Source organism: Triticum dicoccoides, chromosome 1B (genome assembly GCF_002162155.2).
Source record: "Triticum dicoccoides isolate Atlit2015 ecotype Zavitan chromosome 1B, WEW_v2.0, whole genome shotgun sequence".
NCBI classification, from domain to species: domain Eukaryota; kingdom Viridiplantae; phylum Streptophyta; class Magnoliopsida; order Poales; family Poaceae; genus Triticum; species Triticum dicoccoides.
In genome coordinates, this window is record NC_041381.1 from 200476638 (window position 1) to 200494087 (window position 17450).

Below are 17450 nucleotides of genomic sequence, written 5' to 3' on the forward strand. Positions count from 1 at the left end.
ATACATCCGATAACCCCCGGAACCATTCAGGTGTCTGAATATAGTCGTCCAATATATCAATCTTCATGTCTCGATCATTTCGGGACTCCTCGTCATGTCCGTGATCACATCCGGGACTCCAAACTACCTTCAGTACATCAAAACATATAAACTCGTAATATAACCGTCATCTAACTTTAAGCATGCGGACCCTACGGGTTCGAGAACTATGTAGACATGACCGAGACACGTCTGCGGTCAATAACCAATAGAGGAACCTGGATGCTCATATTGGCTCCCACATATTCTACGAAGATCTTTATCGGTCAAACCGCATAACAACATACGTTGTTCCCTTTGTCATCGGTATGTTACTTGCCCGAGATTCGATCATCGGTATCTCAATACCTAGTTCAATCTCATTACCGGCAAGTCTCTTTACTCGTTAAGTAATGCATCATCCTGTAACTAACTCATTAGCTACATTGCTTGCAAGGCTTATAGTGATGTGCATTACCGAGAGGGCCTAGAGATACCTCTACGATAATCAGAGTGACAAATCCTAATCTCGAAATACGCCAACTCAACATGTACCTTCGAAGACACCTGTAGAGCTCCTTTATAATCACCCAGTTACGTTGTGACGTTTGGTAGCACACAAAGTGTTCCTCCGGTAAACTGGAGTTGCATAATCTCATTGTTGTAGGAACATGTATAAGTCATGAAGAAAGCAATAGCATCATATTAAACGATCAAGTGATAAGCTAACGGAATGGGTCAAGTCAATCACATCATTCTCCTAATGATGTGATCTCGTTAATCAAATGACAACTCATGTCTATGGTTAGGAAACACAACCATCTTTGATCAACGAGCTAGTCAAGTAGAGGCATACTAGTGACACTATGTTTGTCTATGTATTCACACATGTATTATGTTTCCGGTTAATACAATTCTAGCATGAATAATAAACATTTATCATGATATAAGGAAATAAATAATAACTTTATTATTGCCTCTAGGGCATATTTCCTTCAGTTTCCCCCTTTCGCCAGTATCACCTACTACCGCATTAGGGCACACCTAACACCGCTCATTATCATGTCATGCATCATCATGCTTATGTTTGCATTGTATTTACTGTTTCTTCCCCCTCTTCTCTCCGGTAGACTACGAGACCGACGCTGCTGCTGCCCAGTTTGACTACGGAGTTAACGACCCCTCCTTCTTGCCCGAGCAACCAGGCAAGCCCCCCTCCCCTTGATCACCAGATATCGCCTATTCTTCTCTCTACTGCTTGCATTAGAGTAGTGTAGCATGTTACTGTTCGGTTACTCCTATTCTGTTGCATAGCCTGTCATTGTTGCTACAGTCGTTGATACCTTACCCGCAATCCTAAATGCTTAGTATAGGATGCTAGTTTATCATCATTGGCCCTACATTCTTGTCAGTCTGCCTTGCTATACTATCGGGCCGTGATCACTTGGGAGGTGATCACGGGAATATCCTATACATATGTACATACTATACAGATGGTGACTAAAGTCGAGTCGGCTCGTTGAGTACCCGCGAGTGATTCACGGATTGGGGGCTGAAAGGACATTTGTCCTGACGGCCCTCTGTGTGGATCTTTGTGGCGGAGCGACAGGGCAGGTTGAGACCACCTAGGCGAGAGGTGGGCCTGGCCCTGGTTGGAGTTCGCGGTTTCTTCATAATAACCGCTTAACGAGATCTTGGTGTTTGATCTAAGTCTGGCCACTAGCCTATACGCACTAACCAACTACGTGAGAACAGTTATGGGCACTCGACGTCGTGGTATCAGCCGAAGCCTTCTTGACGTCAGCGACTGAGCGACGCGTGCCGAATTGGACCCTAAGCCTGCACTTGTATTAAGGGGGCTAGGTCTGCTTCCGGCCGTGTTCGTAACGTGCAGGTGTGCAATGGGAGATGGGCCCAGACCCCTGCGCGCATAGGATTTAGATCGGCGTGCTGACCTCTCTATTGTGCCTAGGTGGGGTTGCGACGTGTTGATCTTCCGAGGCTGGGCATGACCCAGGAAAGTGTGTGCGGCCAAAGGGGATCGAGCGTGTTGGGTTATGTGGTGCACCCCTGCAGGGAAGTTTATCTATTCGAATAGTCGTGTCCCTCTGTAAAAGGACGACCCGGAGTTGTACCTTGACCTTATGACAACTAGAACCAGATAGTTAATAAAACACACCCAAACAAGTTCCACAAACAACCCGGTGATCACTTTTCCACAGGGCGACGAGGGGAGGATCGCCGGGTAGGATTATGCTATGCGATGCTCCTTGGAGAACTTCAATCTACTCTCTTCTACATGCTGCAAGACAGAGGCTGCCAGAAGTGTAGTCTTCGATAGGACTAGCTATCCCCCTCTTATTCTGGCATTATGTAGTTCAGTCCATTGATATTGCCTCTTTACACATATACCCATGCATATGTAGTGTATATCCTTGCTTGCGAGTACTTTGGATGAGTACTCACAGTTGCTTTGCTCCCTCTTTTCCCCCTCTTTCCTTTTCTTCACGGATGCCGCAACCAGATGTTGGAGCCCAGGATCCAGACGCCACCGTCGACGACGACTCCTACTACACTAGAGGTGCCTACTGCTATGTGCAGGTCGCTGACGACGACCAGGAGTAGTTTAGGAGGATCCCAGGCAAGAGGCCTCCGCCTCTTTCGATCTGTATCCCAGTTTGTGCTAGCCATCTTATGGCAACTTGTTTAACTTATGTATGTACTCAGATATTGTTGCTTCCACTGACTCGTTTATGTTCGAGCACTTGTATTCGAACCCTCGAGGCCCCTGGCTTGTAATATGATGCTTGTATGACTTATTTTACTTTTAGAGTTGTGTTGTGATATCTTCCCGTGAGTCCCTGATCTTGATCGTACACATTTGCGTGCATGATTAGTGTACGATTGAATCGGGCGCATTACACTGGCGGCCCCTAGGGCACCTCCCCTTCCTTCTTCCTTGCATGGAGAAAGGCAGGAGGGGGCCGGCCCCTCCTCCTTCCTTCCTAGGGCCGGCCGCCAGGAGGTGGCACGCCAGCCCCCTTGTGGGATGGTGTGCTCCCCTCCTTTTTGCTTGTTAGGCCCAACAACTCCCTGTGGCCTTCCAGAACCCCTTTCGGTGATCCGTTAATTATCCGTGTATTCCGGAACCCTTCCGGAGACCGAATGTTATCATCCTATATATCAGTCTTTACCTCCGGACCATTCCAGAGCTCCTCGTCATGTCTGTGATCTCATTCGGGACTCCGAACAACATTCGGTCACCAACATACATAACTGATATAGTACTACATCGTCAATGAACGTTAAGCTTGCGGACCCTATGGGTTCAAGAATGATGTAGACATGACCGAGACGCTTCTCCGGTCAATAACCAATAGCGGGACCTGGATGCCCATATTGGTTCCTACATATTCTACGAAGATCTTTATCGGTCGAACCTTTATGACAACATATGTTGTTCCCTTTGTCTGTCGGTATGTTACTTGCCCGAGATTCGATCGTCGATGTCTCCATACCTAGTTCAATCTCATTACCGACAAGTCTCTTTACTCGTTCCATAATACATCATCTTGTAACTAACTCCTTAGTCACTTTGCTTGCAAGCTTCTTGTGATGCTGTATTACCGGGAGGGCCCAGAGATACCTTTCCGTCATATGGAATGACAAATCACAATCTCGATCCATGCCAACTCAACAGACACCTTCGGAGATACCTGTAGAGCACCTTTATGATCACCCAGTTATGAAGTGACGTTTGATACACACAAGGCATTCCTTCGGAGTCCGGGAGTTGCATGATCTCATGGTCGAAGGAACATGTATTTGACATTAAGAAAGCAGTAGCAATAAACTGAACGATCATATGCTATACTAACGGATGGGCCTTGTCCATCACATCATTCTTCTAATGACGTGATCCTATTATCAAATGACAACTCATGTCTATGGCCAGGAAACCTTTACCATCTTTTGATCAACGAGCTAGTCTAGTAGAGGCTTACTAGGGACTTGGTATTTGCTTATGTATTCATACATGTATTTAAGTTTCCGATCAATACAATTATAGCATGAATAATAAACCTTTATCATGATTAAGAAAATATAATAATAACCACTTTAATTGCCTTAGGGCATATTTCCAACAGAATGCATGTAGACATGGTGAAGAGATGTCTTGCAGGGATGTCAGTTACCGATTTTGTGAGAGAGGAGAAGGACACGTCCGTACGAGACGACAGTTAGTGTTGGACACACACATTATCCTAATGATGTCTATTAACTAACAGGTGTTAGTTAATAAAACCATACAGGTTAATTCTAATCCTAACATAACTAACACATTAACACATGTGGATCAGAAACATTGATTAGTAGACCTGAGATTGCGCAACACTCCACATGATCACGTCAGTTGCCCGTGCCTTGTCTACTTTAGGAAAAAGGCGATCATGGGCAGACGGTTTCTCCTATTGCTGAAAGCCAGCGAGGCCGGTTCCTCCTTCTCTACTCGCTGCTCCGGTGGCGGGTGGATGGGGAGGGGTTCCCGTTTCTTTCCTGTGCTTTTTCATCTAGAGTTAGTCTTTCGTGCGGTGGCGTTGGAAGGATGAGGACAACATCGCACTTAATAAAGTTGCTTTGGCTTCCTCCTCACCACGACGACGCTCTTCATGGTGACATCGAGAGCCGATGGCCTCGCCTTCTCACCTTCGGTCGAGGTGGTGAGATTAGGTTTGCTTTCTCTCTTTAACGCTTGCTATTCGAATCCAGATTAGCATGGGGATATTGACCGGTCAACATGCCACAACAGTGGCGAAGCTAGACGAAAATCACTTGGGGGATACAAATTATCAGTCTTTGAGGGATGCTAAAAAAATATCTAGTGTAAGCCCTCCTAATTTTTTTCTTCAGAAAACAATCCAAGGCTGGGGCAGCGGCCCCCTGGCCTCAACATAGCTCCGCCACCGTGTCACAGTGACAAGTGCCTTGCTGCTTGCATCAGGCATGTTCATCCACTCAGAAAGCCTTTATAGCCATGGTGTTCCCCTAGATTGTGCAATGGTGGAGGTTGTGCTTCTTCTCCGTCAAGCGCCTCAGCGGCGTTGGATATTGGCAACAACCGTTAGTTTCGATGTGTGCAGGGATCTCTATGGATTTTCTTGAATTTTTTTATTCTCTCTGTCTCATAATATAATACTCCCTCCCTCCCAAAATAAGTGTCTCAACTTTGTACTAACTCTAGTACTCTGTCCGTCCGAAAATACTTGTCATCAAAATGGATAAAAAGAGATGCATCTAGAACTAAAATACGTCTAGATACATCCCTTTTTATTCATTTTGATGACAAGTATTTCCGGACGGAGGGAGTATAAAGTTGTACTAAAACTGACACTTATTTTGGGACGGAGGGAGTAACTGTTTTCAGGCTGTCTTAGGATCCTCTCTTCATGGTTTTCAGGCATGTGTTATTGTGATACTCCTAGTTGATTAATGATACACGCGGCTTAAAAAAACACTCCACGTGACCACGGAGTGGACGAAAACATGCGGAAGAGGACGCCTGAGGCTGGTCGTAATGGAAGTATCACAGTTAGTATCATGCATGCCAACTAGGCAATTTTGATGACGTGACATAGAATTAAATGAAGAAAGAGAGGATTGAGTATCATACCATGATACCGTATCATAATAAATGTTATGGTATTATGTGTAATACATGACAATAAATAAAGTACTACTCCCTCTGTTCCTAAATATTTGTCTTCTAGAGATTTCAACAAGTGGCTACATACAGAGCAAAATGAGCGAATCTATACTCTAAAATATGTCTATATACGTCCGTATGTGGTGTCTATTTGAAATCTCTGAAAAACATATTTAAGAAGGGAGGGAGTATATGATACTAATCATAATACTATGCATTAGATAGGTAGTATCATACACTAATATCATATGCGTGATGCTAATATATGATACTTCCCGTTAAAACCAGGTTGACATGCCCTCCGACGTGCGATCACGAACGGCCAGATTTGGATTTCCATGGTGGAATTTCAGTTTTCTGGAAAAAGGAGCAGTAGAAAGTTTCAAGAAAGGGCTGTCGTCGTCGGAGAAAACCCGAGCGACGATGGCCAGAAAAAGCGAGTGTACCGTTTAATTCTGCTCCTTTCCGCACCCGCACAAGAAAGCGCCGCCGCTCGACGAGAGGGAGATGGCGGCCCTCCTCGTCTTTACCCCGCTCCTTCCACCAGCGTCTGCTTTGATTACCTTCCGTTTCTGTCGTCGCGCAGCCGCGCAGCGAGAGGAGCACACCAGCCGCGCGATTGCGAGCTCCTCCTCCCCACTCCATAAATAGCGCCGGCTTGGCGGGCAGCGGCGGCGCCTGCCTCTACCACCTTCCCTCCGCATTTCCAACGACAGCACAGTGAGAGAGAGGAGATCCGCCGCGCGAGTAGATTTCCTAGCCGCGCTCCGTTAGCGCGCCGCCCGTGCGAGAATCCAAGAACCGGACGGAGGAGCCGGGGCCGCGAGATGCAGAGCATGGCGGCGTCCTCCTCGTCCCACTCCTCTTCAAGAGGCTGGGCGGCGGTGCGCCGTTGCCCCTCCCCTTCCCTGCCCGCGCGGCATGTCGCCTTCTCCTCCTCGTCCTCTTCCCGCTGCCCCGTCGCGGGCGCCGGCGCGCCCGTCCTGCCGCTCGGCATTCGCGGGGGCCGCCTGCCGCTCCCCTGCCCCCTGCTCCCGCCCGGCGGCAAGAACGGCGCTTCGGCGAGAAGGGCGACGGCGGCCGCCGCCGCGGCTTCGCCGTCGGCGGAGGGAAACGCGAAGCCGGAGGCCGCCGGCATTCCGCGGACGCTGCAGCTCGGCGCCATGATCCTCGTCTGGTACCTCCTCAACATCTACTTCAACATCTACAACAAGCTGGTCAGTCCTAATCGACATTTATTTCCCCTTTCTTCCTGTATAGGGTTATTATACACATACAGATCGTTTCTTGATCCTCCTAATCCAATCTTCCTTTGCATGTGACTGCTGATGATTGATGATGCTACTACACAGGTTCTGAAAGCAGTGCCCTTCCCGTACACCATCACCACCTTCCAGTTCGCATCCGGCTCCTTCTTCATCACTCTCATGTGGCTGTTTAATCTGCACCCCAAGCCAAGGCTCTCCCTTCAACAGGTAACAAGATGGATAAACACTGATCTTTTATCATTATTACCCTGATCGTCTAAAGTTTGAATTGTTTCCTTTTCGGTAACACCGTTCATGATTCATGTGAAATCGTATAGTAATTCAGTTTTGAGATGAACGGATTAATCTTTTAATTATCGATGCAGTACGCAAAGATCCTTCCTTTGGCCTTAATACACATGATGGGCAACGTCTTCACCAACATGAGTTTGGGCAAGGTGGCTGTCTCCTTCACGCACACCATCAAGGCCATGGAGCCCTTCTTCTCTGTTCTGTTCTCAGTCTTGCTCCTCGGGCAGGTATTTTATTTCATCTTAAGTGCTCCGTCCTGACAAATGAAATGTGCAGAAAGAGATGAATATGTTGTTCTTAATTGTGCTGTTCTTGCAGACACCTTCTTTACTGGTAGTAGGTTCTCTCGTGCCGGTTGTCGGTGGAGTTGTGTTGGCATCCATGACTGAAGTTTCTTTCAACTGGTTAGTTGTAATGTTGCCATTAGTTAATATTCCAAATGTCAAAGGATTGGGGAAACATTGACTTTTTGATTACCCTCTTCAGATATTGTAAGACCATCTACATCCGGATATAGCAAATCCAGCCCCTCATAGGTCCGCAGACGCGTCCAGGCGTGTCCGCGGAGAGGGCCCGGTCACCCCTCATTTTGCGTCCGGTGCAACTGAGTACCTCAAATATCATACCTCAAATCCATACTACACATGCAACACAAAAGCTACGAAGTACCACATCGATAAACCTAGCCTACTTCTACTCTTCGTGAGAGATGTAGATGACCTCCGTGCCGGTAGTGCCTGACGTACCTGCCTCCTGGTGGATGGCCGCCTCCCGCTGCTTCGGCTCCCTGTCGGACTCCACCTCCGCCGCCTGTGCCTCGCGGAGGTTTGCCTCCACCTCCGCCTTTGAGCGGATGGAGCCGAGGATGGCCTGCTGCTCCGCCGCCTCCTCCGCTTGGGCGACCTCAAACTCGCCCGGCGCGTCGGCCATGCTGAATCCGGCAGCCGGACGCCGGATCTGCCTCGCCTTCCTCCTCTGGCTCCGCATCCTCCAGGCCGTGTCCAGCACCTGCTGCTCTGCATCCTCCTCCTGTTGCTCCGGCTCTGGAGGCAGGCCGGCTGCAATCCGAGCTTCGTGCCGGGCCTGGATCTCCTCAAGGAGCTCTAACCGACGCTCCGGAGCGAGCATTGCATAAGTGGTGATCCGCTGCCGAGCCATGGCTACAGGCGGACGGCGAGCTCCGAGCTGCGAGTGAATGGGGAGTGGCGGCACGAGGGAAGGGATATGTGAGTGCAGCTAGGGTTGGGGGTCACCGTCCGGCTTAAATAGCCAGATCTGACCCCTCGGGCATCAATCCAACGTGGCGGATGCGCCCAGGCGCGTCTGGGCCTCCTCATATACACCAGATTTGGGCTGGATATGAGGGATGCCGGTCAGCCCGGACGTATAGGGCCAGTTTGAGGAGCCCGACCGGGCCATGTTTTTGACCAGTCACTGACCGGGCCGTCCACCCGGGCGTATAGGGTGCGTTTGAGGAGCCCAACTATAGATGCTCTAAGCTATATAAATATGGAATGTATCACACTATCCATTAGTTCAGTCAAGCTTATCACTACCACTCTGGAAAGAAAGAAACCAGTAGTTCACACTGTTGGCAATCCAGTTAGCCTTATATGCTTGTATCACTCAAAACTTACTAAAATGGGAAGTGAGGTGTCAATTATGAATAGACTCTAGTTAGGTTACAACTGTATACATTACCGAAAATGCAAATAATAATAATATTGTTTTTCCAGTTATTTTAGCTAAAATAATGCAGCAAAATATTTTTTATTTTATTTTGCAATCCAAAACATTGGTTGTACTTCAGGCTCCCCCAACTGGTTTATTTCCTGTGGTCTTATTGAGAACCATCTGCCATCATGTATACTGAGTTACTGACTGCATATGTACTTTGGGAAAACAGGATTGGATTTTGGAGTGCCATGGCTTCTAATGTTACAAATCAGTCGCGAAATGTTTTCAGCAAGAAACTTCTTGCTGACAAAGAGGTGATTTACTACTTTATTTTGTTCCATTGGGCATTCACACCGTACAAACCTGATAACTATCCTGAACCACTTTCCCCTTACGCATTTCTTTTCTTACAGGAAACGTTGGACGATATAAATCTCTTCTCAATTATGACTGTCATGTCATTTTTGTTGTCGGTCCCATTAATGCTATATTTAGAGGGCATCAAGTTTAGCCCATCATACCTACAGAGCACTGTGAGTTTTGCCAGTTCGCAAAAGTAGAAATGGATTGGTTTGCCTCCCTTTTTTTGGCTAATCATAACTTTTTCGAACATTGTACCTTTTATGTAGGGCGTAAATCTTCAAGAACTATGCGTGAAAGCAGTCATTGCTGGCACTTGTTTCCATTTTTATCAACAGGTGTGCTAATCTTCACTAAGAATCAGTTCCCTTCAGAAATATATTTAAATTTTTTTGGAGGTTCTACAAAGGTTCCAAGAATTATCACTTAGTAGCTTTAGGGGCTGGACTTTGCCCATTTTATATTATATTACTATGGTCAACCGCTTTCAGTGTACATGTTATTTTACCTTCAGTGATGTTAGATGAGTGGTCCTGCATAATAAGTTTCATGACCTGAAATTCAGCTTCTACCACTTATCTGTTTTTCTTTTCTCTTTGATATTTACTATAAGTTCTATTCAGTTTTGTCCTTAATTGCCTGTAACAAAGTTTCTATTTGTTTCCGAGGCAGGTTTCATATAGTTTATTGGCCAGAATATCACCTGTGACCCATTCTGTTGCAAACTCTGTCAAACGAGTTGTTGTCATCGTGTCATCCGTTATCTTCTTCAGAACTCCGATTTCACCTATCAATGCCCTTGGTAACTTCATGACTAACCAATCCTATTTTACCAGCAAGTTCTAACAATTCACTTTCCGATTTGTTTCTCTGAAATATAATCTTACCTTGCCTGCAGGAACTGGTCTGGCTCTGCTTGGTGTTTTCCTGTACTCTAGATTCAAGAAGGCAAAACCAAAGGCAAAGGCTGCATAAAGACCGCTTATATAGCAACAATTAGCTTCAGAAGGATCAGGATCAGGGGAATGTACTGCTTTCACTGGTAGCATACACTTGGCTTTCCCCCAGTTTGTCTCCACCATGTTCTCTCATCTTCTTATTTGGCTGTTTGTACCATGTATAGAAGATTTTTATGAAGGTTGTGGTGGACCGACAAAGAAATAGCACTGTCAAAACTCTTTTCAAGGGAATAAGAATTTTGGCATGTACTCCTGAAAGTTCTGATACAGAATATTAGCCTTTTTGCAGTGATTCTCTTGACATGTTGATGAAACTTATACCTCTGGTGCACTCTGCATGCAACGTCGCTGTTGTTTTCAAGTCAAGTGCATCCAGATGCATTATTGGTCAGCTTCTAGCACATTTTTTTATTCATTTCATGACTTCTGCTAAATATTGTTTAAGCACCGCAGTGCTATAACGTTCAAGATTCTAACTTCCATAGTGAAAAAATAAATGTTAAATCTCAACAAGGGGTAGTTTTACCATTTGAAAAAAAAAATCTAGTTTCTGAACTTCTAATTTTTCTCTAAAGATCAGTATCAATGGACGATTAATCATGTGCACGTGCATATGTGGTTTCCTTTAGGCAAATATACATTAAAAAACCGTGTGTCTTGTGGAAAACTTCAATTTTGCTCGAGATTTCCTTTTCACTTATGAGGGAATTTTGTTCACAGCAAAAATAATTTGTTCAAGGTGATTTCCTCACCAAATAGAAACAAAAAAAATATTATTTCTGCTTGCTTAAAAGAATAGAACATTCCGGATAGACCGGGTGAAAGTGAAACAGATGGTATTGACAGGTGACAACCCATAGCCATACTAACCTGTGGATGAGGAGTTGAGTAAACATTCACCATAAAAAATAAGAGAAATTTTAAAGATCACAGGAAATATATGTGAATTCAGAGTGGATCTGTTCCCACAACTTCATGTTCCAGGTGAGGCGAGAAAGAACTTTCAGTAGATTAGCTCATGCTCCAACCATTCAATTAAATTTACCTTACACCACATGTAGCTCTGGAGATAGAAACAGTTAGTGGCAGTGCTAGACATAAAAACCTGCGATACCAATCCACCTAAACTCGTAGTACTTGTATAATTTTTGTGAGTATTTTCCGAAGTCTGCGATGTCAGTTAACATCACAAACACTGTAGCTTCACCAGTGGAGACAGAATTTTCATATTTTCATAGTTTGTAAAGAAGTGTTGAACTATTGGGGAAAATGTATCTTTCTTCTGATTCGGGAAATTTGGGAGTCCATATGTTTGAAGACATGACAGTAAAATGTACAGTAGCAGAAAACAAAGTAGCTGTAGCAGAGTAGAGTATTGCTAGCCAGTAATTCCCATGATCTCATATAGGCGTGGAAATGGATAGTTATCTGACAAGCTGTGGCACAAACACTGAACAGTGCAAGAAAACAGGGAGACACTAATGCACGAATTAAACCAAGTTAATCTCCTCAATATTTAGCACTAACAAATTAACCTACAATCACGATAAACCCATCACCATGCACCATGCAACTAGTGCGTTTCTTATATTCGCTAAAAAAAAGAGGAAAACCACAATCTAGGGCTGTTCTTATTCTGAGTTTTCAGAAGAAACACCAAATCTTCAGAGGAAAAACTAAACAGAAGAAAGAATTTGATCAGTGCAACGTGGTGCAGATAGAGGTGCTTCTATGTGGTAAGGATGGGCGGGAGGTAGTCGGACTTGGCGCCGAGGATCCGCGCCTCGGTGTCCGGGAAGAACTCCATCCCGGGCAGCTGAGTCACCGCGCCGTCGCCGGTGACGCTGACGGGGTAGGTGAGGAGGTGGCCGGGGAGGTCGCGCTCTGGGCCATCGCCGGCGTAGAGGTCCCAGTACCTTTCGGCCATGGCGTTCACCTTGTGCACGCACTCGAGGCTCTCCGGCCGCTGGAACGCCTCGTCGACCATGCCGAGGTGCTCGTACCAGAGCGCCATCCTGAACCCGTGCACCTGCCCCCTCGCCGGCCGGCTCGTCGCCAGGTGGCCCGGCTGGTACCCGCCCATGGCGATCTCCGAGTCGCGCGCCCCGTCCATGGACCTCTGGTTGATGTTCGCCGACCCCACGATGATGTACTCGTCGTCCACTGACAAGCAAACACACAAACGACCAAGAACAATCAAAATCTACCAACATGCAGAACGAACTGAATGCGCCGTACCGGTACGTACCGATCATCATCTTGGTGTGGACGTAGATCATGAACCGGCGGTTCTGCTGCGCCTTGAGGTAGTCGCTGTCGGGCTCGGCCTGCTCCGGCGGCTGGTACTCACCGGACTTCTTGGCCTCCCGGTTGCCGAGGCAGAAGAAGGTGAGGTAGTCCTTGGGTTTGGCGTCGATCCCCTTGGCCTCGATGGCCTGCGCGATGTCCGTGTACATCATCTCCATGGTCCTCCTCTGCCAGTCCAGGATCGCCTGCACGGACCCGCTCGCCGGGATGCCCTCCGGCCACATGGGCACCACCACGTACACGGTGAACCGCTCCCCGGCCTCGATCTTGCTCACCACCTTCATGGACAGCTCCTTGGGGAGGAGGTGCAGCGCGCCGACGTCGTCGGGGTTGATGCCGTCGGGCTTCCAGCAGTAGGAGCTCCCCAGGAAGTACTGGTTCTCGATGTAGATGAAGCTCTTGGCCCTCCGGATGGCGCAGATGTACGCGTCCTGGATGCTCCGGTCGATGATCTGGTCCTTGCCGCTCACCAGCCCCGCCTTCGCCGCGTCCTCGGGGTTGTCCGGGAACCCGAAGGCGGCGCCGCCATCGATGGACCGGAAGAGCTGCACGTTCCACGCCTCCCTGTCCTCGGCGTGCATCACCGGCGACGGCGGGATGATGTCGTCGGCGAGGTCCCTGAGCTGGACGAGCAGGTCCTTGCCGCCCTGCTTGCGCCACCGCTGCTCGAAGTTGTAGAGCACGTCCCAGGCCACGGGGCCCTCGAGGCGGCAGTGGATGTCGTGCCACGGCTCCCTCGGCCCGCCCTTGGCGATCGCCGCCGTCGCGAAGTTGGGCTGGTGGAAGTCGTCGTGGTGGGGGCCGTCCAGCGTCCTGAACAGCGGGTGGAACGGCGTGTCGTAGCGGCCGTCGCAGAGGTCAAGCCCGCCCACGAAGCTGAGGATCCGCCGGCGCCGGCCTCCGCCGCTCTGGGGCATGTCGTGGTCCACGATGACGGTCTTCTGGTGGTGCGTGAACATGGTGGAGATCTGCAGGTCCTGGACGAAGCTGCCGGAGTCGTCGGGGTCCCGGGGGCAGAGCACGCAGTGCACGTCGGTGTCCTGGAAGTAGTTCATCGTCTCCTCGTCGTGCGTCGCCATGAGGCCGTCCTTCTTGAGCACCCCAACCGAGGTCCGGTCGTCCCAGACCAGCATGAGGACCCTGACGCCCTCGCCGGCCTTCTTCTTGAGCAGCTCCCCGAGCGTGACGCCGCCGCCGGCCGGCTTGGGCCGGTTCGCGTCCCTGAGCAGCGCGATCTCCGTGTACACGGACCACCCCGTGATGTAGATGAGGTGCTTGGCATTGCTGATGGCGGCGAAGATGTCCTCCCAGCAGCGGTGCGGTTCGTAGCAGCGGCCGTCGTCGAGCGGGATCCTGGGGATGAAGCCGTCGGGGATGTGGGCGTCCTGGTATAGCGTCACCTTGCACCCCTGCCGCTGGGAGAAGAAGGTGTAGGGCACGCCGGGGTTCTTCCCGGAGCGGATGCCGTGGCCCCAGGCCCGGTCTTTGGAGATGTCGAAGTACTGGAGCTTGACGTGGATCTTGCCGCCGCCTTCGACGGGGTTGCGGCTGTCGTCGCAGAGCGGGAGCCAGCGCTCTACCTCGTCGCCGCCGTAGATGTCGCGGACGGGGAGGTAGCCCGTGCCCACGACGGAGGCGCCGATGGTGCTGCTGCCCTTGATGGTGAAGAGCACGTCGGAGGCGAGGTGCGCGCAGTAGATGTGGAAGGACTCGAACCAGCGCGGGGTCGACGACTCGTCGGTGAGCGTGCGGGTGCGGCCGATGCGGGCCTTGCCAAGGCCGATGGTGGCGTAGAGCTTGCTCGCGCCTTTGCCGACGCCCACCGTGTCCTCGATCCCCTCCACCAGCTGTTGCTCACCATTTTTTAAATCAAAAGAGAGATCTCAGTACGATGTTGCAAAGAACTCGTACGTGAGCACTCGATCAGAGCAGGGTACCAGCATTGAAAAATCATCGAAACATTCGCTGAATGTGCACGACGATCCTACCAGCGCCAAACTCACGAACTGGTCCAGACGTCCATTTTTCCGCAAACCCGGGAGCTTTGCGGGCATCCGGACTGCTGCCACGTACACGTCTACCACCCTGGCCCCATCCAAAAAAACTATCCCGCGGTTGCATCCTTTGCAAGTGTCGCGCATTCATGCCACTCCAGAGTGCTAACGCTTAATTCATGTCAGTCCAAAGCGGACGCGATCTCTAACTGAGGCACTGAAGTGGCGTGCCGGCCGAGAGCGTCGCCAGCCTCCGCGCCTGTTTCAATGTCGGAGGCGCGTGACTAGATGGTTGTGTACCGCATACAAAACGGCTGCCCATCTGTCCGTCTACTGGCATTAAATAGCCGCGGCACCTGCATTGACACAACCCACCGCTTGGCCTGGCTGGAGCTCGACGCGGAGTCGGACGATAAGGAGGCACCGGCAACCGCGAACGTCACTAGCTCCGCATCGTTCGTGCCGCCACCGCACTTTGCGCCCCGCTGCAACGACCACGAGACCGGCTCGTCCATGGTCCACGTCTAGCGTGGTCGACACGACAGACTGCGGTAAGGAATGGTACCTCCATGGCTTGGGTCCTAGGAGGGCCACACCCCATGTCTTATTATTCCCCTCCCGCAACTTCACTTCCTTGGTCTCATAACAGGTGAGCATGTTGGACATAGGGAAGGCGGGACGCAGGACACGGACGCCACCATGACCGGCGATCCTTTAGACTAGGTTAAAGAAGTCTCACTCGCTTTTTGTTTAGTTGAAATATATGAAAAGTGTAATGATCTTGCTTCGGTTTAATTGAAAATCATCCGGTTTGCATGAGAATCGTCCGGTTTGTTAAAATCCTGTTTGAAATGTTTACGGACACGGTTGGATGACCGGCTCTTATATCACTTTCCGCGGACAGATACCGTGTCCGTTTTAGGGGTCTCGTTGGCCAGCTCCTATATCACTTTCCCTTACACCCTAGACCCTTTACATCCCGCACCAACACTAACACGAACTCAAAGGCCACTCAAGGAATCAAGGACGCACACATAAAAGTATTATAAAAGAAAAAAAAAAGAAAAAAGAGTGATGAATGGAACAAACATGACGAACAAGGATGTACAAGGACGATGCATGAGTGACACCATCACTGGACTCAACCATTCAATCCAGATCATGAGTTTTCACACTAAAGAGAAATCTCTTCAAACTCCATGTAATGCCTTTAAGAAGAAAACATCATACAGCATTGCTAGGTTCAAATAATGAATATCGGACATAGAGTTTTCACCCTGAAATTAAAGACCTTGCACTCTAAAAGCACCACCTAGCCGACGTCGCCCTATGCTGGTGCACCTGTTGATCCGTCATTGCACAGTCACACACACGCATAGTCCTGAAGTGGACCTAGCCACAGACTAGAACCATGTTCGCACAGCACATGCAGCCGAGCCGTGGTTAGGGACGCCTGTCACATGCCACCATGAGTCCAGACTGCTCATGCGGAATCGATTTAGGCCAGTCACATGGGGCAACTCGGATGAGGGCTCAACCCGTGCATGGACCAGACGTTAATGTTCATGTTAATCTCCCTTCCTCCTTCCATCTACTCTCTCCGTTTCATAATGTAAGACGTTTTTTAACAATACACTAGTGTCAAAAAAACGTCGTATATTATGGGACGGAGGGAGTAGTTTGCAACCTTCATGTGAATGTGGAAAGAGGTAACTTAAAAACAAAGACAACTTTGTTTTTGAATTTTCCCTGAAAGCGAATAACTAGGATTTCGAGGCAACAATGGATTGAGGGCAAATAGTATGGGCATAGTCCGTGACTCTGTGGATTCTCCACGTCGTTGCAAGTCAACAATAAAGGAATTATTAGAATAAAAGTGTCTTCAAGGGACTACACAAAGTTTTTTTTTTCTGAAAAAAAGGCAAAATCTTTGTCCTCCTTTCAGTAAGGTGTGAAACTATACAGAAAGCCCAACCGGACTAAAGCGTAGGAAAGAAGACAAGGCCAGTATGGGCAACATCTAGGGGATTACTCTCTCTGCATTAGACTAAAGAAGTGTTGGGCGCAGTCTGTCAAAAAATGTTAACCTTTATTTTTTATCTTCAAGAATATAATCAAGACATACTATAAGATCCACAAGTTTTTTTTTATTTTAAACCTGCCAAGCCAGCTTGACTACATTGGTGCAAGGCGTATTTCTTTCTTCTGCGAGTCTACGCCCGAAGTCAAGGCTGCCTAGTCCTCAACGTGTTTGACTGACTGCTTGGCATAGGCCGACTTGGGTCCGTGTGCCATTTGCTCGTAGAGGTCTTGACTGGTAGTCCACTGTGAAGTCGGAGTGGGTTCCTCGAGCAGAAGTGATGATGATGACTCATAGGCGACCTCGACGGTGTGCGGGGGTCCTGCGGGTAGCCAGGTTGGTGGGTTTAGTTTTTTTTGGGCGTGTTGTAACGGTTTTCGTTCGGATTTATATTAATTAATCGAGCAATTCTCTCCTAAGTTTTGAAATGAATTCAGTCCTAAGGGACCGTGTTCAAAAACAAAAACCTTTCAAGCCTGAAGCAAAGCAAGGGATCCAAGATCTTAAGGGGGCTGACGCCCGAAGGGCAAGAAATTAGCCAATCAATCTTCAACACTAGCGCCGATGGACCAAAGCTCCGGGTGATTTCATTAAGGGCATTTTTAACCGATCCCCTATAACCGATTAGCAGAGTAATTACTCCTCTAACCGGCATGTAGCCGATCCCCAATCGGCGCTAGTGGAGGATAAATTATCCTCAGCCGCGCCCCGCCTCCCTATATTTACTCCATCGTTCGGCGTCCGAGTACAAAATCTTCTCTCCTCCTCTGCCTCCCCTGCCCCACTCCCACG

The 17450-nt window shown here is 48.8% G+C and overlaps 2 protein-coding genes across 2 annotated transcripts in view; one reads left to right on the forward strand and one right to left on the reverse strand.

The window, feature by feature from the left end:
* Window positions 1-6235: 6235 nt before the first annotated feature.
* LOC119328265 (phosphoenolpyruvate/phosphate translocator 3, chloroplastic-like) lies at window positions 6236-10580 on the forward strand. The gene is made up of 9 exons (XM_037601283.1): window positions 6236-6939; window positions 7075-7197; window positions 7356-7508; window positions 7600-7685; window positions 9188-9272; window positions 9372-9491; window positions 9588-9656; window positions 9991-10120; window positions 10217-10580. The coding sequence occupies exons 1-9, from the start codon at window positions 6550-6552 to the stop codon at window positions 10291-10293; spliced, it is 1233 nt and encodes a 410-aa protein (XP_037457180.1). The 5' UTR covers window positions 6236-6549; the 3' UTR covers window positions 10294-10580.
* Window positions 10581-11749: 1169 nt separating this feature from the next.
* LOC119328254 (phospholipase D alpha 1-like) overlaps window positions 11750-17450 on the reverse strand; it is a 7511-nt gene continuing 1810 nt past the window's right edge. The window contains exons 2-3 of the mRNA XM_037601273.1: window positions 12526-14431; window positions 11750-12440 (exon numbers count right to left, since the gene is read on the reverse strand). Of these exons, the coding sequence (XP_037457170.1) occupies window positions 12007-12440; window positions 12526-14431 (2340 nt within the window). The 3' untranslated portion in view covers window positions 11750-12006. The remainder of the gene's footprint in view (window positions 12441-12525; window positions 14432-17450) is intronic.